Source organism: Bufo gargarizans, chromosome 8 (assembly GCF_014858855.1).
Source record: "Bufo gargarizans isolate SCDJY-AF-19 chromosome 8, ASM1485885v1, whole genome shotgun sequence".
Taxonomy (NCBI): Eukaryota; Metazoa; Chordata; class Amphibia; order Anura; family Bufonidae; genus Bufo; species Bufo gargarizans.
The window spans coordinates 21,054,421-21,074,254 of record NC_058087.1 but is presented as its reverse complement, the minus strand read 5'-3'; the positions used below and the strand labels follow the sequence as shown (position 1 = coordinate 21,074,254).

The 19,834-nt window shown below is 44.8% G+C and overlaps 1 protein-coding gene across 1 annotated transcript in view; it reads right to left on the bottom strand.

Annotated features, from left to right (window-relative positions):
- The window catches only part of CCDC148 (coiled-coil domain containing 148), a 213,122-nt gene that overhangs the window by 64,273 nt on the left and 129,015 nt on the right, over positions 1-19,834 (bottom strand). The window contains exon 9 of the mRNA XM_044305121.1: positions 6,135-6,273. Coding sequence (XP_044161056.1) covers positions 6,135-6,273 — 139 coding nt within the window. The remainder of the gene's footprint in view (positions 1-6,134; positions 6,274-19,834) is intronic.

The window sequence follows — 19,834 nt, the reverse complement described above, 5'->3', positions numbered from 1 at the left end:
GTGATATTATTTACATGGGACTGAATATTAAAGGGGTGATGTGATTTACATGGGACTATATGTTGAAGGTGCTGGGGAGGGGGTGATGCTCTTTACATGGGACTGTATGTTGAAGGTGCTGGGGAGGGGGTGATGCTCTTTACATGGGACTGTATGTTAAAGGCGCCTGGGGAGGGGGTGATGTTATTTATGCGGGACTGTATATTGGAGGGGGCAGAAGAGATGGTGTAATGTTATTTACATGGGACTGTATTTTGGAGGGGGCTGTAGATAGAGATGGATGTTATTTAAATTAAACTGTATATTGGAGGGGGGTGGAGAGATGGTATTTACATGGGACTCTATGGAGGAGGCGGGAAATAATGCTATTTACATGTGACTGTATGGTGGAGGGGCTGTGGAATTATAATTTCTGAGGACAGTAAACGGCGGAATATAACTGCGGGGGCATTATGAATACTGTGGCACCTGAGGGTGAGCATTATAACAGTAGGGGGCATTATAAATACTGTGGCACCTGAGGGTGAGCATTATAACAGTAGGGGGCATTATAAATACTGTGGCACCTGAGGGTGAGCATTATAACAGTAGGGGGCATTATAAATACTGTGGCACCTGAGGGTGAGCATTTTAACAGTAGGGGGCATTATAAATACTGTGGCACCTGAGGGTGAGCATTTTAACAGTAGGGGGCATTATAAATACTGTGGCACCTGAGGGTGAGCATTATAACAGTAGGGGGCATTATAAATACTGTGGGGCCATTTTAAATCCAGGGGAGAACAGTGGTCCAGATGGCCGCCAATGCCACCAGGAATTTGCAAATGGCGATAAGACTTTTAAGTCTTATCGTCATTTGCGACTTGTCCCACCGCCGCGCTGTAGTTTTAAGAAAAAAAAAATTCCTTCAGCAGACGCACCATGCTAGGCACATCTGTTAGAAGAGCCTGTCCCCTGACATCCAGCCCGCCAGTCAGCGAGGACGGCAAGCTTGCGAGTACACAAGTACAATACTCTGCCTTCCTAAACATTTCGGCATCCACATAGTAGGTTGGGTAGTATAACTGACTGCATACCAAAGCTGGTGCATTATCATAAGGCCCAGGGCCGGCTCCAGGTTCATGTGGGCCCTTGGGCGATAAAGCCTCGGTGGGCCCCCTTGTGGCATTTTGCACAACACACGCGGCAATGAAGCTGCATGTGTTATAGATGTTGCCAAATACAATAGACAGGACGCGCTACAGAGCAGATATATGTGAATCAATCCTTATACCCATACTTTTTCTATCTACTGTGACACAGTGAGAGGTTTTGTCTGGGAAAACAGGTATTTTCCTCCCAGCACAATTGTGGAGGATGCGGGCGAGACAGTGAGGCTGGCGTGAATGTCGATGTTTTCTGCATTTTTCAGGCACGGTTGTATGTAGTTAAACCAGCTGTATTACAACCAGTGCCCCATGACAGAATGGAGGCTGTTGTGAAGGCCCTTAGAGGCTAATCTGCAGCAGCGAGAGACAAACCTGCAGCAACGCGAGGCTAATAAGCAGCAGCAGGAGACTAACCAGTTGCTGCTACAACACGTGATGACTGGGAGGAAAAGCAGTCCGTGCCGCAATTCCTAAGATGACCCTCGCAGACGACATTGAAACCTACCTGGCGATGTACGAGAAAGCTACCCCGCGACCAGTGGGGTGAGGTCGTCGTTCCGTTCCTGGCATCCGATTCCCAGCGGGTGTATTTCGACTTACCGATCAAGCGGCCGACTACCAGAAAGTCAAGGGTGAGATTCTGGCAAGACTGGGGGTAAATGTGTTGGTCCGGGCCCAGCGGGTGCATCAGTGGGGGTGGTATTATAACTTACTTCACCACTCAGGGGCGTACATAGAAATCACTGGGCCCCATGGCAAGAATCTGAATTGGGTGACCCATCGCACCCCTTAGGGTACGTGTACATCTACTGCAGAGGTTCCAGCAAAAGCCTGCGTTGCAGATTCTAGCAAAAACAAAGGGCAAAGCAATCTTGAATGACTGCATTATTGTGAATGGGATCGGGCAGTTGCCAGCAGTGTTTGGCATAAGCTGGTTCTGGGTATTCTGCTGATATGCTGGAACAGAATACCAAAATCTGATGGCAAGTGATTACCTAGCCTTACCCAATGAATTGTGCCCACTGCTGCTACTTTTTATATAGTGTGTCATCCTTTTCGAAGGACTGTGCCCGCTGCTGCTTCACCTCCTCCCCGATGCTGACTTACCGTTTGTGCTGCGGGCCTAGTCTGGACTGGTGACGGTGCGGGATCAGGTCAGATCTGGACTGGTCAGTCAGGTCACAGTGTGACACGTGCTGGCAGAGGAACAGGACAGGGACATTTTCCAAAGTGCAGACACAGAAATCTAAAGGATTTTATCCGGTCACAACTGTTTTTCTGACTGCTGCAGAACCTCATAATACACACCTCAGCTGCTGCAGAACCTCATAATACACACCTCAGCTGCTGCAGAACCTTATAATACACACCTCAGCTGCTGCAGAACCTTATAATACACACCTCAGCTGCTGCAGAACCTCATAATACACAGCTCAGCTGCTGCTGAACCTCCTAATGCACACCTCAGCTGCTGCAGAACTTCATAATACACACCTCAGCTGCTGCAGAACTTCATAATACACACCTCATCTGCTGCAGAACCTCATAATACACACCTCAGCTGCTGCAGAACCTCATAATACACACCTCAGCTGCTGCAGAACTTCATAATACACACCTCAGCTGCTGCAGAACCTCCTAATACACACCTCAGCTGCTGCAGAACCTCCTAATACACACGTCACCTGCTGCAGAACCTCATAATACACAGCTCAGCTGCTGCAGAACTTCATAATACAAACCTCAGCTGCTGAAGAACTTCATAATACACACCTAAGCTGCTGCAGAACCTCCTAATACATACCTCAGTTGCTGCAGAACCTCCTAATACACACCTCAGCTGCTGCAGAACTTCATAATACACACCTCAGCTGCTGCAGAACCTCATAATACACAACTCAGCGGCTGCAGAAGCTCCTAATACATACCTCAGCGGATGCAGAACCTCTTAATACACACCTCAGCTGATGCAGAACTTCCTAATACACACCTCAGCTGATGCAGAACTTCCAAATACACACCTCAGCTGCTGCAGAACCTCATAATACACAACTCAGCGGCTGCAGAAGCTCCTAATACACACCTCAGCTGATGCAGAACTTCCTAATACACACCTCAGCCACTACAGAACATCATAGTACACACCTCAGCTGCTGCAGAAACTCCTAATACACACCTCAGCTGCTGCAGAACCTCCTAATACACACCTCAGCTGCTGCAGAACCTCATAATACATACCTTAGCTGCTGCAGAACCTCCTAATACACACCTTAGCTGCTGCAGAAAATCATGATGCTAGAGAACATAAAAAGCTTTGACCACAGCTTCATTCGCAGATCAGGTCATAAATTCTGGACACAATTTTATAGCCTGGCAGATGGAAACCCGTCAGATCTCATCATAGTCAGCGGGATCCGTCGGGTGTTGTTTTCCATGAAGTGCCAGATCCGGAACTGCAGTGATTTTCGTTGATTTGCTCCTATGACGGCAGAACAGTGAACTTCACCAGCACAGATGTGAACAAAGCCTAATACACACCTCAGCGGCTGCAGAACATTATAATAGTGACAAGGGAACTATAAGTCTCATCATCACCAGGCGGTCTATCGGCACATGCGCATTAATTACTGTGATGCCGTACAAGGAATGGGCATCGCAGTGCGCATGCGCCGGCTGACGGACTGAGTGCTCAGTCCAGCGCACGGCCCGGCCGGGAGAAGACTTCAATCAAGATGGAGCCCGCCCCCTGCCGAGTGCCGAAACCAGGAAGTGGAAATAGCGTGTTGAGAATACCCCTTTAAAGGGGTTCTCTGGGCTTTAAATATTGATTACCTATCTTTAGGATAGGTCATCAATATCAGATCGGCGGGAGTCTGATACCCGGCACCCCCGCCAATCTGCTGTATGAGGAGACAGCAGGCGCAGTGTGCAAGTGCTACCTCCCGTATCTCTTCATGAGCGCTGCTGCTTTTCCATAGACATAGCAGCAGCGAGCATGATAGGTCATCAATATTAAAAGCCCAGAGAACTGCTTTAATAAAAGTTGATCAATAAATCATAAATACCCCAGGATGGTACTACTGAAAAGTAGAATCCCATGTGAACGAAGGTTTATCTGCCCAAAACAGAAATAAAAGTATGCAATCAATTCATATTTCTACACTGGAGGCATCTAATCCAAATTCGCTCAGGAGGCCTTCACTTGAGCCATTTAATCCTGAGCCCTGAGTTACATGCTGGTTTGGATCTAAAAGAAAGAGGATGCCTCATTACACAGGATGGCCAAGTGACGCTGACATTTTGACTGTTCATTGAGACCAATAAACCCTAAATTTTAAACTATGTAAATAGTTTTCATCAGTGATGAAAGTTCAAGTTTTTAAGTTCAGCTGTAAGAGGACAAAATGGATGAGGAGGAGAAGGAGGAGGAGAGAGATGGGGGACACTGCACACAGCAATGCCTCATTCATATGTCAGTGTTCGGTCAGTGATTTCCATCAGTGATTTTTGAGCCAAAACCAGCTGCAGCTCTCAACACAGAACAGGGGCAGATCTTTCCCTTATACCTTGTGTCTGTGGAGGCTCCAGTCCTGGTTTTGGCTCACAATCACTGATTGAAATCACTGACCAAAACACTGACGTGTGAATGAGGCAATTTTTTTATATCATAATTATATATGTATTTAAATTTGACGACAACATTTTTTATTTGGCTCCTAAATTTTTAAGTTTAGGTAATTTTTTTAGTCTGGAGCACTGGACATTAGGCATTCTTATCACTACTGGGGGCTCTATTTGACGGACTTATAGATCCATATACTTTCTACTAAGAGCACTGTGGGGGGTCCTATTACTACTGAAGGTCTGCTGAGAGCTTTACTATCACTGGGGGAACAATAGGGGGGCCTTATTTCTACTGGGGGCTCTGTAAGGGCATTATTAATACTGGAGGGCTCTTCTACTAATGGAGGCACTCTTGGGGAGCACTATCACTGTTATCACGGTTGGGGGCACTGTAGGGGGCAGTATTCCTAATAAGGGAATTACTATTGGTGGGACTATGAGGAGCACTATTACTATTTTTCTTCAGGCTAGTATTTGGGGGGTACAGAAAAGTGAGGAAGCTAAGATGTCTGTGTGTCACACTCTGCAGAGACGAGGCGGCTGAGAGAAATTCAGTGCACAAGAAAAAGGAAATTGTGGCACTCAGCTTCGGATGTAAAAAACATTCTTTATTCTTCCATTATTAAAAGCTGGGTCAGCGGGACAGACAACATAGATTGCTGAGAGAAGTTGTCTGGACCGAATGGAGAAGATGATGCCAGAGAAGATCTACATCAGAGGAGACGCCACCTGGGAGGCCCTAGATGTGGGAGCTATGTGTGGCTGTGTAGCAAGTACAGTAAAATGTCTTCAGTGCTAGTGTTTGCGGGGGGAAGGCGTTGGGGGGCGGTTGGTCGACTTAGAGAATTAGGCCACATGCATTGGGGCTTGGGTCCAGGATCTTTTGAGACCCTAGCAACCCTCCTGCCCAATAGACTGGACTTCGAGCCACCCCGGGCATGCCGCCATGTTGTCTGTCATTTTGATGGGAAGAAAAATGATGCATGAGTCTTCTGACCAAATTTGATGGAAAAGCCAGTGGAGACTCTGAACAGAGCCTCTCTCATGTTGGATGTAAACCCAGAGATAGTGCATTTCAATTCACATTATTCATTTTAGTTTTTAAATAATCACGTGTATGCAATACAATTCTGTGGCGATAGATTCATTTTGACGCATGCACTGTGGGTTGTAACCAGGCTAGGATCACGTGCACAATGTATGCCATGTGATCCTGGAAATGCAAGGAGCATATAACTTAACCGGGAGCGCAGCGCTGGATCAGTAAGAAACTTATAATAAGTGCCAATGAAAAAGTTGTTACTCAAATCAAGGAGCTGAACATGAAATAAAAAAGGTGATAACCCCTGTAAAAGTACTTACCAGTTCCTGCCTTGGTTTGCATGGAAGATGTTTAGATAACATATCCAAGTATAAAGTTCTTCTACTGGGAAGGTCAATTTGATATTGGCTGATAATTGTCTGAAAAACCCAATGATCTTCTTTACTCCATTTACAATCCCTACAAAAAATAAAAATGTGTACTCGTGTATAGTTTAAATGCTTAAAGTGTAACTGTCATGTTTTTATTAAAAAAAAACAATTTTAGCATATGTCACTGCTGCTGCAGCATTATGCGTAAAGCAATTTTTAGTTTCCTCACATACCACTGTTTTCCTTGAGTTTTTCCCTTAGTTACGGCTCTACAATATAAGGATCTTCTCAAGATGGCTCCTCTGCCAAAACTGTCTTCCCTCACTACCCATACACACTTGCTGTAGCCAGCAGCTTCCTGCCAGCCAATCAGATTGGATTACAGAGAGACACGCCTCCTCACTCTGAAACCTAATGCTAGCATGCAATGCCCCTCTGTCTTCTGTTTATACTAAAGGGAAGACAGACAAGTCATAGCAACGGTCTGTTAAGGTACCAGTGGAAAGGGACAGGGGACATTAATGAAAGATGCTATGATAAGGTAATTACAGATCTTTTGGCAATCAATGACAGACAGACATTTTTATTTTATTTCTTACTGGACTGTGAAAGGGTAATATGCTGCCTTTTTGTATCCTTTTTTTTCTAACAGATAAATCATGATATGAACCCATGTTCACCAATGTTATCCCACAAAAAAAGGATCACAAGGGGGTACGACTGCTGGGATCACCCTCTGATGTAAAAAATGAGTCCCTGAGCATGTCAGTCTTTTCCTAGAGTGAATCAAGGTGCAGGATGTGTGGCAGTTGCAGAGAGAGCTGAGCCTCTAGGTGTAATGGTAACGCCCCCGTTGCTCCTATAGGCTAATTTGCATATATTAAAACATTATATTTCTCAGCAATGCGGGCACATATGAACATGGGACCAACACAGATGCCTTCAGCTGCCAAGTGCACATGGAACAGGTCAGCCAGTGTTATAGGTACAAATCTGCTGACAGATGCCCTTTAAATTACTGCTCATTCTCGGCTTTGACATCCAGGAGGCAGTCCTATCAGTGATTGACAGCTATCTCTTTATACACAGTCATAGAGGGAAGGCTGTCAAACACTGATAGGACTGCCTCCAGGACTTTAAAGCCCAGAACGAACAGGAATTTTAATGAAAAGGTTTTACAGAATCTTTTCCCATAAAACTAATATCAATCTGCTCAGCTCCTCCTGCTCTATAACATGCTGCCTTCAGTTCAGACACTGCATTCAGCGTGACAGGCTCCCTTTAATTATTGTTGTTTTCTGACTATATATTCTCCTTAACTCAGAATTAGCTAACAGTGTTACAAAATGGGCTTTCAAAATAGTTTACTCTCTTTAATGACAAATTGGAAAAGCTCCTACTGTGAAGGAAGCCCCCTGGCAAATTGGGCTCTGACATGTTCCACACAGTTCAGAAAAGTTGCCCGATTTCTGTGAAGGCATTCCTAAGTTTTTCAATTCCTTCAATTCAATTAATGCTTTCCTTTGTGTAGTAATCCCTTAAAGGGGTTCTCCGGGAATTAAGAAAATGAAAATACTTAAATATTACTTTATTATAAATATATTCCCAAATACCTTTCATTAGTTATAACGACTCATTAGGAGAAATAAAATGGCAGCCGTCCTATTAGCACACGCAAAACCTGGCCTAATCACACAGGAGGACAAGTTACTTCACAGCACTGAGATAAAGAGCTGCCTCATCCTCCTCTCTGCTCTGTTTGTCAGGGATTATGATCCTGAATACAGCTGATAAGATCTTCAGCTGAATCTCTGTAGGAATATAGTTCATGAGGAGACAAAGTACTGCTGCTCCCCCACTGTCCTTTCTGTAATTCTTGTCTTCTACATTGCTACAGAGATTCAGCTGAAGATCATATTAAACTGTCTTTAGGATCATAATCCCTGACAAGCAGAGCAGAGAGGAGGATGAGGCAGCTCTTTACCTCAGTGTTGTGAAGTAACTTGTCCTCCTGTGTGATTAGGACAGGTTCTGTGTGTACTAATAGGAAGGCGGCCATTTTATTACTCCTAATGATTGCTCCCCAGCTAAAATGAGCTGTTTATAACTAGTGAAAGGTATTTGGGAATATATTTAAATAAAGTTATATTTAAGTATTTTTATTTTCTTAATTCCCCGAGAACCCATTTATGAGGTTTCATAATCTCACACTACAATAGGTTGAAGTCAGTCATTATGTATGATTTAATTATGGGCACCCCTATTGTAGAACCTGTGACATAAAACACACAGTCCATCTTAAAGGGTTTTTTTGAGAGTAGATTACTGATGATTTATCCTCAGCATAGGTCTTCAATATCAGACCATGGGGGTATGACTCCGAGCTCTCCCACCGATCAGCTCCTTGAAGGGGCCACAGCCCTCCGGTGAGTGCTGCAGTCTCTTCCTAGGCCAATGAGGCCATGTGTATCGGTCACATGGCATATGTGCACCTCAGTCCCATTAAAGAGAATGGGCCTAGGCTGCAATACCAAGTACAGACACTAGGCTGTTGATGTTTATTCACTAACACTTCAATGTGGAAACAGAATCTGTGAAAATATAAAGGTGACTGAACTCAAACAGCTTGAAGATTTACAGGAAAAAACATATTGCAATTAAGTTCTCAACAACGCAACAGCATCTGCTGGTAGTCACACGATGTCAACTTCTTTTATTAAGCTCCATTCTCTAGATCTTCCTCCTACACATATGTTCCCAATGCTGCCTGTATCCAAAATTAAATAAATGAAACTTGATTTAATTTTAAAGCATACATCAGTCATATCTTCTTTTCTACAGTTTTATGAGTCGTTTTCTAGTATAGTATAACATTTTATGCCTCACTGAACACATTGGACCTAAAAGCCTATATTAAAGAATTGAAGGCTTTTGCTAAATTATAACTAAGGCTACTTTCACACTTGCATTAAAACCATCCAGCAGGCTGTTCTGGCAGAGGAATAGCCTGCCGGAGTTCATCATATGTGACATAGCCGGAAACGGCTGGAGCTCCGCCATGCCGCATTGACTATAATGGGACCCGGACTGTTTCCGGTATGAGTGCCGGGATTCAACTGGACAAAAAACCATGCTTGCATTGGTTTTTGTCCAGCCAAATCCTGGTACTCATGCCAGAAACAGGATGGATCCCTGCTGGATCCTATTATATGGGCTCCAGCAGGGAAAGGCAGTAGATATGATGAACTCCGGCAGGCTGTTCCTCTGCCGTAACAGTATGCAAGATGGTTTTAACGCTAGTGTGAATCTATCCTAAAATCAGCCTGTGCCCACAGGCAAAACAATACAGGAACCTCTGCAAGAGTTCCAGTTTGGCTTGCACTATCACCAGTAATAGCACTAAGCGTATTAATAGCTTGTGGAACATGTATCTCTCGCCTAAACTGGTATTCCAATTCTAGGATCAGTGCTATGTGCAGAACTACGCCAGGGGAAATAATCTGGTGTATGTGATGATCAGTAGGAAGTTTCCTGCTGTTTTGTCTTCTTCTGTCTACTAGTCTGTTTGGAGAGTTGCTATTCAACAGACTCGGAGCTGATCCGTTAGTGATGTCTCTGCTACAACAAGGATCGTTTGGAAGAGGAGAAACTGATTGGTTAGCCTCTCTTTAAAACATTTCTGGTTTCTGCAATGGGTTGCCGGTTATAGCGTAAACTGTGTATAAATCCTTGCATATTTTTTGTATCAAGTATCTAGTTCCGTGTCTAGTTTCTTCTTATCTGTGTAGTATAGCTCTCGAGAGTATTCTAGCCCAGTCCTTGTAGTCCTGTAGTTCGTAATTACTGTAGTCATTATTTGTTTTTGCCTTGCTTTGCCATTTGTCCAGTTCAGCCTTGCTTAGTTTTGGTTTAGAGTCCCCCTGGTTTTGTGTTCGGGTTAGTATGGCCGATTAAAGGGGTTTTCTGGGATTTTACTACTGATGACCTATTCTCAGCAGGATCTGTGGGGGTTTGACATCCGTGGCCACAAACCGTGGCCTTCTCTGTGCTTGCCAAGCACAGCGCCGTACAGAAGTGAATAGGGCTGAGCGCGATACCAAGCACAGCCGCCATAAAATGTACGGCGCTGTGCTTGGCAAGCACAGAAAAGGCCACGGTGCTCACAGGAGTGCCACTGCCTTCTCCAACAGCTGATCGGCAGGGGGTCCTGGGTGTTAGACCCCCACCGATCAGATACTGAAGACCTATCCTGAGGATAGGTCATCAGTAGTAAAATCCCGGAAAACCACTTTAAGCTCTTTCATAGGGATATCTTTAGGAAGTATGAGCTGCTATGAGGTTTCACATAGATTGGCCATATAGAGAAAAGCAGATCCTGCTTCTCTGTCTCCCCCCTCAGAAGCAAAAGCTGAGCGGAAATTATATAGTATTACTGAGCAGTGTAGATGTACATACTGCACTGGGGTGAGATTGTGAACTTACTAGAGCTCTACTAGAATTTCTTTTTGTCTCTCTGCATCTCTCTCACTCTGTAGCTTCTTCCTCTTCCCCTTCCATCTCCACAGATTTCTATGGACATCATGTAACCTGATGCCTGATGCTGTTAATCCGTCTCATCTCTCAAGATGGATTTAAGCTGTGAATTGAGAGTGTCTGATCAGTGCAGAAGGCAGGGGGGAGGAGTAGAACTGTCTGATAAGTGGAGAAAGAGGTATTATCTCTAATAAGCTATATTACAAAGTTTCTTATATTTGTAATGATTTATGCACACAGTGGCCACCAAAAAACTAATTTTAGTGTTTAGCGTCTGTTTAGTCAAATCAGAATACAGGCTCCCTAGCATAGCAGAGTAAAGACAATCCTTTGGCTGCCCATGATTTTGTCCATGTGCTGAATATATTTGCCCGAGATCCAGAGCTGTGGAATCTGTCAGCAGGATAATATAATATCCAATGACTTAGATCATGTGATGACACTAAGCTTTTTAATACTATCAGTTCGTTGTACAGATGGAGCATTCACAGAAGATGTGGAGGGCTGAGCAGACAAAGCCATCACAATACTTGCTGGTCAAAGTCTTTAAACATCACAGTTTTATGCTAAGCCAAAACTTCAAAGCACGCTTTGGTGAATTAAGGGTAACTAGCCATGCTAAGAATTACTTGAATTGAATGCCAGCTAATGTCAAAGAATCTTAACACAAAGCTGTGTTTCATGGTATCGGCGGCGAAGTAGGCCAAAGTGCTCCTGTACCCCCTCACATCCCAGAAGCAACATAAAATTGCAAAGGAGTTTGATTGTGCACTAAAGCCTATTGTCTTACAGGGCAGGTTCATACATCTGTTTCCGTCAGGAGCACTAAGTCCTCCTACACATGCAGAAATGAGCACAGTATGACTTCCAGGTCCTTCTCCTCACAAAGACATCTAATTACTCTGCCAAGACTTAAAACAGGGGATTTCCAAAGAAATGAATAAAGGAATGACTTTTCTAAAAAAAAATATAGAGAGAAGTATTTTATCAGATGCAATAGGAAATATATTCTGGATGGCTAGCAGAGACAAGCAATGCTGTGATGAGTCTGCTAATGGCCCCCATACACATTAGGGCTCATGCACACGACTATGTATTTTACTGTTCACAAAAAATGGATGATGTCCGTATGCATTCTGTATTTTGCGGAACGGAACCGCAGGCCCCTAATAGAACAATACTATTGATAGAGATGTTGCCATCATTCTTTGAATCAGCTCCCACATACTCCAGCTCTCAGACAACACCTTATCTTCTCCAAAGCACGACGGTTCCATCCTACCCAAGAGAAGACGCCTCCTTGCTACGTCATATATGCTTTTCTGCTGTTAGTGAAGACTCCATTACAAGATGGCGCCTGTAGTTAGATATTTACATAGTTCACATACCAGAGTTAGTAAAACAAAGCACAGATGCCAAGTGTTATCTCTTTTCATATTTTCATATTCTAGCCAATGTTACAATGCCACATGCTTCAGGGGGAATGCCCCTCTGATGACTTCATAAACTGCTGTACCTCCTGTAATAAATGAGAATTTGCTTTGACCCCAGTGTGTGTGTCACAGTTATTTCTTCCGTGCACTTAAAACCCTTGGGTTACTATTGATTTGGAGCAGTAGAGCAAACATAATCCACCCTGATTGAGGGCATCTTCAACACTATCCTTGTCCATAATGCAGACTATAATAGGACAGGTACTATTTTTTTTTGTGGAACGGACATTCGGAAAATGTTATGCACACGGAGTAACTTCCTTTTTTTTGGCGAACACGTTGAAATAAATGGTTTTGCATACGGTCCGCAGAAAAAAAACGGAACAGACATGGAAAGAAAATACATTTGTGTGTATGAGCCCTTAGGCCGAGAGCAGGTTTAGCCGACAACCTTATGTTTGTGAGGAGCTCCCAACTCTCCCCTGGCAGATGATGTCGAGGTAGAGAAGGATCGGGCAAAATTCATTTTTTCACCCAGGAAATAGCACACTTTTTTGGCTGAATAAAATGCACCTGTCCAAAAAACTAAACTAAGTTTTAGAGGAGGAAAATAAGAAATATTTTATTTTTTTCGGCAGACCTCAGATCAGACGCCCATTGTTAATCAGACCTCAGATCAGATCTCCAGTGTTTCTGAGACCTCATATCAGACCCCCAATCAGATCCCCAGTGTTGATGAGACATCCAATCAGACCCCCTTTGATTCTCTGACCTCAGATAAGACCCCCAGTGATTCTCAGACCTCATATCAGACAAAAATAATAATAATCTACTCACCTCTTCTGCTCCGGATGCCTCCGTCACCCAGGAGATACTGTTCCTGCCGCGCTGTACTGTGTCCTGATGTTGCACACAGTGAGGTCACACAGGGTGCTGACGTCCTCACACTGCGCACAGGTCACAGCACAGCGTACATTGCCGGAAGATGATGACCAGCAAGCGGTGAGTACAGAGCCCGCACAGAGAGCGCTGTATTCGAAAATGGAAGCGGTCATTGGCATTCGCCTCATAAGACACACTGACATTTTTCCCCCACTTTTCGGGGGAAAAAAGCTCATCTTAGGGTTCTTTCACATCTGCGTTATTGTCTTCCGGCATAGAGTTCCGTCGTCGGGGCTCTATGCCGGAAGAATACTGATCAGGATTATCCTAATCCATTCTGAATGGACAGTCCGTCCTTCAGGATGCATCAGGATGTCTTCCGTTCCGGAACGGAACGTTTTTTGGCCGCAGCAAATGTTCCCAATGCTGCCTGTATCCAAAATTAAATAAATGAAACTTGATTTAATTTTAAAGCATACATCAGTCATATCTTCTTTTCTACAGTTTTATGAGTCGTTTTCTAGTATAGTATAACATTTTATGCCTCACTGAACACATTGGACCTAAAAGCCTATATTAAAGAATTGAAGGCTTTTGCTAAATTATAACTAAGGCTACTTTCACACTTGCATTAAAACCATCCAGCAGGCTGTTCTGGCAGAGGAATAGCCTGCCGGAGTTCATCATATGTGACATAGCCGGAAACGGCTGGAGCTCCGCCATGCCGCATTGACTATAATGGGACCCGGACTGTTTCCGGTATGAGTGCCGGGATTCAACTGGACAAAAAACCATGCTTGCATTGGTTTTTGTCCAGCCAAATCCTGGTACTCATGCCAGAAACAGGATGGATCCCTGCTGGATCCTATTATATGGGCTCCAGCAGGGAAAGGCAGTAGATATGATGAACTCCGGCAGGCTGTTCCTCTGCCGTAACAGTATGCAAGATGGTTTTAACGCTAGTGTGAATCTATCCTAAAATCAGCCTGTGCCCACAGGCAAAACAATACATGAACCTCTGCAAGAGTTCCAGTTTGGCTTGCACTATCACCAGTAATAGCACTAAGCGTATTAATAGCTTGTGGAACATGTATCTCTCGCCTAAACTGGTATTCCAATTCTAGGATCAGTGCTATGTGCAGAACTACGCCAGGGGAAATAATCTGGTGTACGTGATGATCAGTAGGAAGTTTCCTGCTGTTTTGTCTTCTTCTGTCTACTAGTCTGTTTGGAGAGTTGCTATTCAACAGACTCGGAGCTGATCCGTTAGTGATGTCTCTGCTACAACAAGGATCGTTTGGAAGAGGAGAAACTGATTGGTTAGCCTCTCTTTAAAACATTTCTGGTTTCTGCAATGGGTTGCCGGTTATAGCGTAAGCTGTGTATAAATCCTTGCATATTTTTTGTATCAAGTATCTAGTTCCGTGTCTAGTTTCTTCTTATCTGTGTAGTATAGCTCTCGAGAGTATTCTAGCCCAGTCCTTGTAGTCCTGTAGTTCGTAATTACTGTAGTCATTATTTGTTTTTGCCTTGCTTTGCCATTTGTCCAGTTCAGCCTTGCTTAGTTTTGGTTTAGAGTCCCCCTGGTTTTGTGTTCGGGTTAGTATGGCCGATTAAAGGGGTTTTCTGGGATTTTACTACTGATGACCTATTCTCAGCAGGATCTGTGGGGGTTTGACATCCGTGGCCACAAACCGTGGCCTTCTCTGTGCTTGCCAAGCACAGCGCCGTACAGAAGTGAATAGGGCTGAGCGCGATACCAAGCACAGCCGCCAGCAAGCGGTGAGTACAGAGCCCGCACAGAGAGCGCTGTATTCCAAAATGGAAGCGGTCATTGGCATTCGCCTCATAAGACACACTGACATTTTTCCCCCACTTTTCGGGGGAAAAAAGCTCATCTTAGGGTTCTTTCACATCTGCGTTATTGTCTTCCGGCATAGAGTTCCGTCGTCGGGGCTCTATGCCGGAAGAATACTGATCAGGATTATCCTAATCCATTCTGAATGGACAGTCCGTCCTTCAGGATGCATCAGGATGTCTTCCGTTCCGGAACGGAACGTTTTTTGGCCGCAGCAAATAGCGCATCATGCTGCGCTTTTTGCTCCGGCCAAAAATCCGGAACACTTGCCGCAAGGCCGGATCCGGAATGAATGCCAATTGAAAGGCATTGATCCGGATCCGGCCTTAAGCTAAACGTCGTTTCGGCGCATTGCCGGATGCGACGTTTAGCTTTTTCTCAATGGTTACCATGGCTGCCGGGACGCGGTAAAGTGTAGTGGGGAGCGGGGAGCAGCATACTTACCATCCGTGCGGCTCCCGGGGCGCTCCAGAGTGACGTCAGGGCGCCCCAAGCGCATGGATGACGTGATCGCATGGATCACATGATCCATGCGCATGGGGCGCTCTGACGTCATTCTGGAGCGCCCCGGGAGCCGCGCGGACTGTAAGTATACCGCTCCCCCGCTCCCCCGCTCCCTGCTCCTACTATGGCAACCAGGACTTTAATAGCGTCCTGGGTGCCATAGTAACACTGAAAGCATTTTGAAGACGGATCCGTCTTCAAATGCTTTCAGTACACTTGCGTTTTTCCGGATCCGGCGTGTAATTCCGGCAAGTGGAGTACACGCCGGATCCGGACAACGCAAGTGTGAAAGAGGCCTTATAGAGTGAAAAATACGGTAATTTGTCACTAGAAGTGCCTGACAGCGGCCTTCTCCTCTCTCCCCATTGAATACACATATAGGCTAAAACCGAGTATGTATGTGTATAGAGGAGCTGGGTGAGATAGCGGTCGGCTGAACAATCGTTTGACTGGGAGATATTAAATGTGCATGCCCAACTATACACTGCTTTTTCTTCTCATTTCAGCCAATTATTGACACTTGCTGCATGACTACCAATACAAGGCTTAAAGGGGAACCTGTCATCTCAAACATGGTGTTTAAGTTGTAGGCAGCATGTTACAGAGCAGGATTAAATGAGTAGATTGGTATATATTTCATAGGAAACGATTCAGTAAAACTTATACAATTAAACTTGTAATTTACACATTTAATTTCCTGCTCATTCTGGGCTTTAAAGTCGAGAAGGTGGTCCTATCAACTCTCTGTATACACAGTCACAGAGGGAAGGCCGTCAATCACTGATAGGACCGCCTCCTGGACATCAAAGCTCAGAATGAGGAGTCATTTAAATGAATAAAACACAAGTTTTACTGAATCTTGTAGCTTACTTTGCATTTTCTTGGTGACAGGTTCCCTTTAAAGGGGTTGTCCGAGTTATGAAAAAAAAAAATATATAGCACTGAAAATCTGATGGGCAGAAATATATAACTAAGCTAAGCAAGTTTTATGCAAAATATATATATATATATATATATATATATATATATATATATATATATATTTCCTCATTTCCCTGGTTCTCTTCTGGCCCTTTGTTTACATGCAATAAAAACAATCTCTGCCCCTCCCCTGCACTGCTAAGGGAGTGAATACAAGTGCTGCCCTGAGTGATATGTCTGCCTGCTGGGAGAATCAGCAGCATGTTGAATGTGTAGGACTAGAAGTCCCAGCTGTATAATGACACTGCTAAGGGAGTGGATACAAGAGCTGCCCTGAGTGCTGGAAGAATCAACAGCAACTTGTAAGTGTAGAACTACAAGTCCCACCTGTATAATGACACTGCTAATACACACAGGATCTTCCTCCTACCTTCTTGTGCAATGCTCTCTCTAGTCTGTCAGCTCCTGTGCCCAGAATTGTCACTGCCCAGTCTGTGCAGCTGAAGGGGTTAAGAATCCTAGGAGAGAGCAGACGGCTGCAAAGGGGGGGGGGGGGCAGCACAGTGACATCTCGTTTACAGGCTTGTAAATGAACTTTATCAGAGCAGGGAGAGAAGCTGACATCACAGGTCATGTGACCCTCAGTGAAATCTGAGAAACCAGCCACTGGAGATAAAGTGAGTGAATTGGAAAGCTGTTACATTTGCCTAGTTAGGAACATAGAAAGAACAAAAAAATAACTCGAACAAGCCTCCTTCACACAAACAATTTTTTTTTTTTAAGCACATGTAAAACAGGCATGCGTTCCACACATTTTTTTTGTTGGTGTTTATTCGGTAACATTTAAAACATACAATTTTCTAGCAAATCCCATAGGAAAATGCCATACCCAGAGCATATCACATTTTGACGATCACCACAAATTTAAAAAAATCCACAAAAAAGCCACAAGTAAAGTCTATGAAAAACTTTGACAGTGAATAATTGCATTTAAATGAAAAAGGACCTGTACACCCATGCACTCTTGGCAGTACTGGAAGGGAGTCCCTACCACCAAATCATTAGTATTTGCTTGAAATTACCCATGAAATAACAATGCTGGAGCACTTGTCTTTAGAACTGTGCACTGCCATTGTTATTCCTCCTGGAATTATATTAATAAGCTGATAGCACTCTGTTACCATCCCCTTTGTCTCAGACTGTGTAGGGATTTGCCCCTTGGACAAAGGGAACGGTAACGCAAAACTGGCAACCGAGTAATTTCCAGAGGGAACAGTGGAATAACACAATGCAGAGTTGTAATGACTGGTGTTCCAGCATTGTTATTTTATGGGTAAATACAATTAAGGCTACTTTTACACTGGCATTTTGGCATTCCGTTTGCGGGATCTGTTCAGGGCTCTCACAGGCGGTCCAAAATGGATCAGTTTTGCCCTAATGTATTCTGAATGGAAAAGATTCCACTCAGAATGCATCAGTTTGCCTCCGTTTTGTCTCCATTCTGCTTTGGAGACGGACACCAAAACACTGCTTGCGGCATTTTGGTGTCCGTCTGATGAAACTGAGCCAAACGGATCCGTCCTGGCACACAATGTAAGTCAATAGGGACGGATCCGTTTTCACTGACACAATCTGGCACAATAGAAAATGGATTCGGCCCCCATTGACTTTCAATGGTGTTCAAGACGGATCTGTCTTTGCCATGTTACAGATAATACAAACGGATGCATTATCTGAACGGATATGTCTGTGCAGATCCATGATGGATCTGCACCAAACGCGAGTGTGAAAGTAGTAACTCACCACTAGTACTAATGCAGAGTCACTACCATCAGACCATTTCCCTCTCTATTAAATTGATCAAGATCAGGTGCTTTACTGTTCCATTCTGGACACTGTTAGGGCCTGTTCACACAGCAGAAATTGTCAGCTGGATTTTAAAGTGAACACAGCTATAAAATTCCGCTGGCGACCATCTGGTGTCTGCCTCCCATTGTTTTTGCGGGCTGGCAGTTTAAAGCAGAATAAAGCAGCGACCACACCAAGAAGAGACAAGACCCTGACTGCGGCAGCGGGTCCATGGCATCTAAAATGGACAACTGCAGCAGAAACTGCGGGGGTTTCTACCGTGGTATATGTGGCAGATTTTCACAGCATAAAAATGCACCATTTGCTCTTGAAGGGATTTCCAAGAATACACAATTTGCTAGCAGCCTACCTACCCTACTATAAAGGATGATACTTACCTGCTCCCTGGCACTCCGGTCCTCTGTGCTGGCTCCAGCATCTCCATCCCTACTTCCTCCTCGGCATGGGAATGGTCACCTGATCCTCTTCAGCCAACCACAGGCTTGAGAGGTGATGTGTCCACAAGAGAAAGGTCCCTGCTGCAGACAGGAGTTGGCTAAAGAGAGTCAGGTGACCAGGAAGAAGTGGACACATCATCGCTGAAGCCAGCGGTTGGATGAAGAAGATAAGTTGACCAGGAAGAAGCGGACACATCATCGCTGAAGCCAGCGGTTGGCTGAAGAGGATCAGGTGACCAGGAAGAAGTGGACACATCATCGCTGAAGCCAGCGGTTGGATGAAGAAGATAAGTTGACCAGGAAGAAGCGGACACATCACCGCTGAAGCCAGCGGTTGGCTGAAGAGGATCAGGTGACCAGGAAGAAGCGGACACATCATCGCTGAAGCCAGTGGGTGGCTGAACAGAATCAGGTGACCAGGAAGAAGCAGACACATCATCGCTGAAGCCAGTGGGTGGCTGAAGAGGATAAGTTGACCAGGAAGAAGCGGACACATCACCGCTGAAGCCAGCGGTTGGCTGAAGAGGATCAGGTGACCAGGAAGAAGAGGACACATCACAGCTGAAGCCAGTGGGTGGCTGAAGAGAATCAGGTGACCAGGAAGAAGCGGATACATCACTGCTGAAGGCAGCTGAAGCCAGCGGTTGGCTGAAGAGGATCAGGCTGCATCACCACTAAAGCCAGCGGGTGGCTGAAGAGAATCAGATGACCAGGAAGAAGTGGACACATCACCGCTGAAGCCAGCGGGTGGCTGGAGAGAATCAGATGACCAGGAAGAAGTGGACACATTAGCGCTGAAGCCAGTGGTTGGCAGAAGAGGAACAAGTGACCATGACGGGGAGGAAAAAAAAAAACCCCGACTGGAAGATTGAGACGCAGGAGGCAGTGTGGAGGACCAGAGTGTCTGGGTGCAGGTAAGTATGGGAAGGCAGGCTGCCGGCACCTGTTAGAAATGATTTATTCCCGGACAACCCCTTTAAGGATCCTACCAGATGCCAATATCACAAGCAGCTGTTCATGTCAAGAGAAGTCTGTCCACATCTCTTGTTAGTGTTTATATGCAGGCATCATCAGCTTGGCGCAGTGTAAAGAATCTGGCACAAGATGGTATCCAGGCCATATGTACTGGCAGCTTTATTTCAGTTGAACAGCAATATTCCAATTGCAATATCAACTGCAAATACCTCCCAATATGACAATCACTGCCTTTTT